General features: G+C 41.2%; 2 protein-coding genes across 3 annotated transcripts; both read right to left on the minus strand.

Annotated features, from left to right (window-relative positions):
• Positions 1 to 69: 69 nt before the first annotated feature.
• Positions 70 to 3,509, minus strand: LOC125189083 (TPR repeat-containing protein ZIP4). Its single transcript, XM_048086275.1, has 5 exons — positions 2,182 to 3,509; positions 1,742 to 1,931; positions 1,629 to 1,661; positions 910 to 1,530; positions 70 to 810 (listed from the first exon to the last, which is right to left on the minus strand). The coding sequence occupies exons 1-5, from the start codon at positions 3,507 to 3,509 to the stop codon at positions 142 to 144; spliced, it is 2,841 nt and encodes a 946-aa protein (XP_047942232.1). The 3' UTR covers positions 70 to 141.
• Positions 3,510 to 4,325: 816 nt separating this feature from the next.
• On the minus strand, positions 4,326 to 7,432 carry LOC125189024 (FRIGIDA-like protein 3). Of its 2 annotated transcripts, XM_048086188.1 has the most exons (5): positions 7,282 to 7,432; positions 6,790 to 6,852; positions 5,465 to 6,527; positions 5,115 to 5,293; positions 4,326 to 4,938 (listed from the first exon to the last, which is right to left on the minus strand). In XM_048086188.1, exons 3-5 carry the CDS (start codon positions 6,513 to 6,515, stop codon positions 4,552 to 4,554), a joined length of 1,617 nt encoding a protein of 538 aa, XP_047942145.1. In that variant the 5' UTR covers positions 6,516 to 6,527; positions 6,790 to 6,852; positions 7,282 to 7,432; the 3' UTR covers positions 4,326 to 4,551. The 2 variants fall into 2 exon arrangements, with proteins under 2 accessions (XP_047942145.1, XP_047942146.1); XM_048086189.1 differs by lacking the exon at positions 6,790 to 6,852 and having other exon boundaries at positions 7,282 to 7,425.
• Between the last annotated feature and the right edge of the window lie 1,120 nt (positions 7,433 to 8,552).

Below are 8,552 nucleotides of genomic sequence, written 5' to 3' on the forward strand. Positions count from 1 at the left end.
CCTTTCTCTCTCACAGACACATACACACACAGCATGCTGATTAATTACCATCCGAAGCAAGAAAGTTGAGCTAATGTAGAGTTAGAAACATCACATTTTCATTATACTAACATAATCTAGACAGAATTAGAGTATCATCATTCAAGAAAGCGCTGGAGCCCTGCTTTGGTCATGCTCTTGCCCTTTAAGCTTCTTCTCATACCCTCCCAAATACTCCTCCATACATGACCTATACATTTCCATCCCGGGAACCTTCACACCCAGTTCCAACCCCATACTCATCCACTTCTTCGCCATCTCCACCTGCCCTACCTTTGCCGGGAGAGCAGCCCGGTTCCAAGCCGTCATGGCCAGCCATTTCGCCTCTTCACTCGGGTAGCTCCCCTCCTTCAATCCAACCATGATCCGGTACGCCTGCTTGTACCTCTCCATTATGGACTCGTCGTCCGGCTCTCCCTTCTGGATGCTGCCAACGGTTATAAGGTTTCTGAGGACCAGAGCTACAGTTTGGTAATCCGGTGAGGGGGAGGCGAGAAGGGCGGCCAGAGACGAGTTGAGAGCCAAGGCTGCCACTTCAGGGTTGGACCGTGGCCCCTGCGACGCCTCAAGCCCAATCTGGACCAGATGTTTCGGGTTGCAGCATTTCGAGCTGGCAAAGTTTTTCACAAGCTGGAGCTGTTGGCTGCCTGCATCGCTTAGCCTTGAGTACAGATCGGAGGCGCTCCATGTGTAGACGAAGAAGAAGTGAGGCTCGATTGCTGCGATTTGATCTTCATTTTTCTTGATGCTGCTCGAGCTTGATGTTAGAATCTGCGTCAAATGATTTAGGTAAGTAGAGTTACATGGTTATACAAAGAAAAGGTAAGTAGAGTTATATGGCTGTACAAAAAAAGTAAGCAATCTAGATACCTTTCCTGCCCTGCCTAGCAGCTCGATTGCTTGTCTGATTTCAGGTTCCTGCAACGTACCCTTCTGATGCTTTTCCTCCGCAATAATGGCGGATACTGCCAGTATTATTGATTTACAAACCATTTCTTCATTTCCCTCCGTATCACCATCACCTACGATTTTATATAACTCGGATGCCAGTTTGAAGAACTCAGACGATAGCTCGTAGTTCTTCTCCTGCCCAGTTCTTACTCCAAAGTTCCAAGCATTTGCAGCTAGCCAGTTCTTCTCTCGTCTTCCAACCTCACATTTGCCAAAGAAGATGTCAGCTCCAACTTCAGATTGCCGGACATGAGCACGTTTCATGTGTTTGAGGACATCAGTATCATTTCCTGGCTCCTGACTTAAAATTGTGATCATTGTGCGGAATACTACAGCCTCATTGATTGGCATTGCTTTTCCTGAGCTGTAAAAATTCAAGAGCTGGGATAGGGAGGCAACAGCGACAGGAATGGAATGGCACGCAACAGCTTCATGTGCTGAGAGGGAAATGAATTCAGTGGTGAAGTCAAGGCAGCTAGGCATTGCTTGCATCTGAGCAATGGCGCTGCTGTGGTCCTTCTTTTGCAACAAAATCTTAAACTGCGAGTTGCAGATCATACTAGTCAGTGGAAGAAATAATTTAAAAGGGCCGTTTGTCTGCTAAAAGGAAGAGAACTTCTTGGCAAACATGTTCTTACCTTTAGGAAGGAACTTGTTATATTTGGTTCTAACTGCATAAACAAAACAACATCGTTATCATGGTTAATACTAATATAGTTTGTGAAATTGATTTGACAATCTCAGTGAGTACCTTCCCAGCCTCATCTATATATTCTTGAGCTCTATCCAGTTGCAAGAGGCCTAGGTAGCACAAGCACAGAACTCGATATCCCTTAGCTCTTAGATTTCTGTTCTCTATCCCATGAGGTACATATAACATGGATTTCTCAAACATCTCAGCACTAAGCACATAATCTTTTGATCGGAAATGCTCAGTGGCACTGCAAGAAACAAGTTCACAGTTCACAGCCATTTATTGATCAAAGCAACTAAACAAGCCTAATTCTCATACTATGTGAGTTTTCTTACTGCCAAACTATCTCAAATTTTCCTTCCATTGAACTAAACAACCAGTATACGTTTGCTTTAATTAAGCATCTAAGCAAGCCTAATCTCATTAAGATATGTTCTTTTTGTTTATCACAAGCAACGATGAGAAACAGTGAATCTCAAGATTGCCAAGAAGTTTACCAGTTCCAAAGAAGAGCATGCATGGTTGTCCTCTCTTTTGCAGCGCCTTCTCTGTCAAACAAAGCTATCATCCTCTCATCCGAAACCAACTCACCTACAACTTTGGCTCTCACCTTCATTCCTTCACCGTTGCTCAGTCCATTTCCAACCACCCTATTGATAACCCTAATAGCTGCACCAGCACTAACATGGCAACGCCCCAACAGGCCCAGAAACACTGCCTTGACAGTCTCGGCACCTGCTGCACCAGCAGCAAGGAAGTATGATTCCACAGCTGACACCCACACACACTCAGGTATCCCCTTGTTCAGTACCATGCCTTTCAACTCCTTCTCCGCATCTGAAAACCTCCCCAGCCCTAACCACGCCTTCATTGCCAATACACTCAAGCTAGGATGGTTGTCCCCGGCACTCCCGACCTCCCTCAAGACCTTCACGCATTTCAACACACTCTCGAATTCATCGTTCTGCAGATGAGCAGCGGAGATGAATCGCAAAGTCTTCAACCTCAGCTCCTTCAAACTCAACGTATCCTCAGTCCGTTTCACCACTCTCAGCCCCTTCTCACACAGCTCCAGCGCATCATTCATCAACTTCAACGCCTCATTTACAGTGGAAACTTCACTCGTCGATAGCAATGTCTTTCCAAAACTTAAGTACTGATGAGCTAGAGCATTATAATTCCTCGAAACTCCAAACAGGACATTTTTAGACCTGTTTAACAACGCAATAGCCAAATTTCGATCTGAAACTTCCCAGGAAGCTCGAGATCGGGCAAGGTTAAGATCTAAAAGCAATTTCCGCTCGTCGTAATCGGAAACTGAGTTAATTTCAATATTGGATACGAGGTCGGTGGCTTTCTCGAAGCAATTGTTAGCGAAATCAAATTTCCTCAGATCAAACCAGACCAAACCGGTTTTGTAGAAGAACAGCGCCGCTTTGAACGCCGGAGAAGGAATCCCCGCCACATCGGCGGTGGCGAGTAGCATCTCCGCCGCGAGTTGGCGGAGCTTGGCAAGCTCCTCGGAGATCTTCTGGCTGGAGGCATTGGAGAGGTCGACGCAGACGTTCCAGAGGCGGTAGCTTAGTTTCCAGACGAAAAGCTTGGCGGAATTGGGCAGGGGAACGAGTTGAGTGAGCTGAGCAAGGGGCAGCTGAATCTCGGAGGCGTATGAATCTGGCAAAGGATGCGCCGGAGGGTGACGCTCAAGCGATTTGATTGCGGTCTCGATCTTCGAGAGCACGGCTGATTGATCGGAGTCGGTATCGACGGTAACGGTGGAGGATCGGCGTTGCTCTGGTGTAGGGGAGATCTCGGCGATCCTCATAATGATTGGCGGGAAATGAAGAGAGAATTGGGGGAAGTGAGCCTTCTTAAGAACGTAAATACAGAATTTAACAAACTAATTATCTCAACGGCTATGTCAGTGAATTTGTTTATCTTCTATTCAAGGTTAAAAACATATGTTGTTAAATCCTTTAGCATGTGAATAAAGCTATATATAAACACTATTCTAATGTTTGTTTGAAGGATAAGCTCTTTAAATTTTATAGTACTACTCGCCTACTTGGTATATAGGATTATAGTACAATCACAAGAATACTTACTTTATCACATATTTAAAGTTAAATCACTCTTTGATCATGGATTTAGTTCTTAAAATATACTCCTACTAGGTACTAGCTAACATTTTTTAATTCCAATTTTTTCTTCATATTTTGCACAATCTAGATGTCGAATAAGATTAATGGTTTTATTGTCGCTAAATACATCCAACTTTAGTTATTTTTTATGTGCTAAGAAAAAAATCATTGGCCAATTCAAATTTTTATCACGAACTTTATATATATGGTAAGAAAAATACTTAAACTTTTAACTTGTAGTAAATTTTCCATGATTAAATTTTACGACAAATTTGTGTACTTTTTTTTTACAATTTTTATAAATTCTTCCTATAATCTACGCGTCGTTTAATGGTTTTTTTTATTTCTCCCTTCAACTTAAAAAATTTATATCATCCTAATACATTACCTGACTTAATTTCGTAAATTGTTACTAATACTTGTATCAAATTGATTATTAAATCTTAATTTATTTCATAATACATTAAAATCCTCGGATTAATCAAACAACCATCATAAAATGCGTAAGAAGATTAATACAACATCACAAACATTAGAAACAGTACAACAATTAGAGTATCATCACATTAGCTTTTACAACAGTCTAGGAATTAATAAGGCTATTTAATCCCTTCTTTTCCCAAATACTAAGTTGCTGAAAGGTTCAACATTACATGAAGAAATTGGAGCGGGTTAACACTAGTAGTTAACGGATTGATCATCAGTCTCAGCATCGATCTCTAGTCATTAGTGCAGGTATGCAGTTTGGTACTGGTAGGGACTCGGGAAGAAGCTTCCATGGCTCGGAGAAAAGTTATATGTCGGAGCACTCATAAACGAAGGAACATGGTGCTCGGTGTAAGCATAAGGTCGTTCATAGATGTATTGTGGATACCTTCCATGGAAGTTCTTGTCGTTAGCAGCACGGGGTGCGTGCCCAACACCATTTGCACGCGGTCTTTTGGGTTGTGGTTTGGCAACTTCTGTCGCACGTTTCTTGTCCGCCTTAGCTTTCTCAATCTCGAGGAGCTGCTTCTGGAGTGGCTCTATGGGAAATTGCTCCTCGAGCTTGTGATCTTCAATGCACTTGATCACGGCTTTGAGTGCAGTCAGCTCTTTCTCGTTGACATCAACCTGCAACCAAAGGAATAACATAGGATATGTACAAAATTATAAGCACCACAGAAAGGGGAACTGTGATTTCACCAAATGTGTTCTAGACTTCTAGATGCAGAAGGTTTGTTTTAAAAATATACAAGCAGAGATAAGCATCACCGAATAAAAATCAGATCGAGGCACAAGAAAGGGACCTGTCGAGAAGCACCAGGGGACACATTTCCAGATTTGGCAGGTGACGGCGCTTTTCTGGCCTCATACAAGTATGATTTCAGTAGTGAAATGGGTGGAAACTGATTAGTGAGCTCAAAAGCAAATGCCAAATTTACAGCATCAATATGCCTTCCATTCTTTATCAGAACATCTATCACACCTATTAAACCATGAAATCAAAAATGTGAGCACAAAGAAGATCCATAGTTTGATAGCTCTGGTTTCGTTAGCAACTTTAAATAAAATTTCATGTGATGTACAACCAACAATATTTGGGAGTCAGAAGAAAGTAGCAGTTAAAAGGTTAATGGAATTAGTCTCAGAAATCAACCTGGCATTTTGTCCGACAAACCGAGAAAACGGCATAACTCAGCTGTCTGACGACGGCGAGAAACCATGGGTATTAACTTGGATAAGCTCTCCTGATCAAAACGTGAATTAATGCCAAAAGTAGCCAGAAGTTGTAGGAATGCATGTGCTTCTAACGAATTTCCGTTGCTGGCATCAGCATCAAGATCATCCAACTTCGGTTGCCAATCTTCAGCTATCAATTTTGCTCTTTCTTTAGCATTTTCTGAGATAAAAGCAGAGATGGTGTTTGCATCCAGATTTATGAATAAACTGCATAGGCACTCCATCAGCATGATACAAGTGCGGCGAAGGCCCAATAGATTAGAATCTTTTTTAGCATCTACATTTGGCATGTCCGTGCCATAGAAACCCTTCAGAGAGTCCAGAACAAGAGAGGCAGGGTCAGCAGCAGCCTTAAGTGCGATGGGAATTTCCTCCCTTAAAGCAGCAAGGTTCTTGCGGTTGTCTGATATAAATTTGTGTAGGCCTTCTGAATTCATCTCTTGGCACAATTTTACTAACTCCGGGTACGACTTGACCTCCACATTCATACATCCAGCAGACCTTTTCATGACATTCATGTTACCCTCAATTACAAGCGTGGCTGGTATCTTTTCATCTGTAACAGGCTCTTCCATTTTATTTTCACTATTACAGGCACCTGAATCCACAGATAAAGGCGTATCACACTTTCCCATAGCAGTTATAATAGCTGAGACAGCAGCATCCCGCTTCTCTTGAAGTCGCTGAAGTGAAGCTTGCTCCTTTGTCATTACTGCCGTCTTGCGCTTCTCCAACATCTCTTTAGATTCAACTATTTTATTGTCGAAGTCTTTTTCTTGTTCCTCCAGTTCTGTGAAACGCCTCTTCAGAGACTTCTGAAGTCCATGAAAATGCTCTTCTAGTTGCTTCCATTTCACGTTGAGAGTCACAGCTCGATGACTTTCAAGTTCTGCAAATGCCTTCTGAAGTTGTTGTATCTTAGAGGCTGTCGAGTCAATCAGAGTGCTGGTGGATAAGTTTTCTTCCATGACATAGAAATCCTGGATAAAGCATAAGCAGATTCAGTGGACCTAAAAGAAAGGGATCGAGTGGAGCAAAATTCATAGCACAAAAACATGGGATTGATGAATAGGTCTATAGTCAATAGGTAATTAAGACATAAGATCTGCAAATCAAAGCCATTAATTAAAGCCACTATATACATAAGCACTGACTAAAATATAACAATTGAATCGTACAACAGTGGATGGAAATTACAAGCCATGCCATCAAAAAGTATAAAATCTTGGGCTGTGCATGTACCTAGGAGAAAATCCAGCTGAAATTACACCAAAAGGAATATGAAGTGTTTTGACTGGAAAGCAGCTGCAAAATAGCCACCAAAACCAGAACAAAATTGAGCAGCTGATATACTTGGTTAACAAAGTTAAGATGCAACTTACTGCTAAAATTAAGATGTAGGAGTAATTCAAAATGTAGGCATCACAAAATTATCATGAATTCAAGAAGAAACCAAAAGGGAAACTATTGAGCAAAAAAATAAATAAATAAAAGGCAAATAAATTGACAAGCCATTTCAAACGCGTAACCTAAAGTGTACTGCAATCTTATCCTGCACAATCACCCGAAACACTCAGCCGCGAGTCAAATTGACAAATGCAGCTGCAATTAGCAGCATCACAGCTCAAATTTTAAAACTACACGACATTTATTCACAATCACCGGCAACAAGACCAAAAAAAATCACAGAGAAGGCGACGGCTGATCTAGTAAAGAGAAGAAGCGCGGACTCACCGATCGGATTGGAAATTCAGGGCATGTTGAGGCAGGGAGCGAGGGTTTGGTTTAGGGATTGGGAATCCCTAGAGAGAGGAATAGAATGTTGGTTGTTTGAAAGAGGAAAGTGTGAGAGGGGAATAGTAGAGAGTATATTTACGTCAGGTCAGAGTTAGTCTCCGACAGCTACACGCACAAAAAGCGCGCACTCTCACGCTGACACCACGTGCATCTCCTTATTACATTCCCCTTTTTCTTCTGCCACGACTCTAATTGCTATCACCACTCCCACTTCTAATTTTGCAATATGCACCTTTCTTTTCCTTTTTTTTATTCTTTAAAAATTGTGAGAAAATTGGATTAGGATTAATTTACAATTAACGGAATTTAAATTCAGGATTTTGTAATTTTAAGTCCATTATTTGCTTCTTATACAAAAATTGTCTATATTTTGTTGTGTGTCTACGTAGCAATGCACAACAATCGAGTGCATGAACACAATGGCATAATCTCATCTTGTTGGTGAAAATATTATGATACTGAGATAAACACTAGCACGATGTAATACAACCCAAAGAAGAATGGAGAAATTAAACAGAAATAAACTGAAACGAAAATACAAATAAGAAACTATAAACTGTAGAAGTAATTTATAAGCCGAGTCGAGGATTCCTCTTTCCGCAAGATGAGATACACCCCAATAGTGCTCTCGGATTGGCGTGTCATCCCCAATAAAACGGCTTCCTCTTGTTCGTCGCAACACCGCAAATAGAACAAGCTCCGATAAATTGGATGATGGCGAGGACAGAGCTTTGACGAAAGACTATGCAGAAAGAGAGTGAGAGAGCTATGCAATGCTATGCTTGGTGTGCAAATTATTGTGTACAATGCATGAAGTCAGTTGGGATCACCTAATACTTTTTCTACTCCACCGCTCACAAATATAAGTGAGGGATCCACCATCATATTTTATATTTGTGAGCAGTGGCGGACACACGTAGAGATGGGGAGGGGCTTCAGCACATGCCAACAAATTTTTTTTTCTTATTTTCTATTGTTAAATTTTTTAAAAATTTCAATATACAATCTTCAGCCCTTCCTAAATCAGTGCTATTAAAGACTAAATTATTCAAGATTGAATGATGGAAGGAGCTGAAATGAATTTCAGCTTGAAAAATATACAGAGACAAATGAAGAAATAAGCTGCCATGATTTTGGCCTTGGGGAAGAAGAAGACCCAACTCCCAAGAAATAAATAGTACAATACGTAATAAAATTTAAAAATGTAG

This window comes from Salvia hispanica, chromosome 5, assembly GCF_023119035.1.
Source record: "Salvia hispanica cultivar TCC Black 2014 chromosome 5, UniMelb_Shisp_WGS_1.0, whole genome shotgun sequence".
NCBI lineage: Eukaryota > Viridiplantae > Streptophyta > Magnoliopsida > Lamiales > Lamiaceae > Salvia > Salvia hispanica.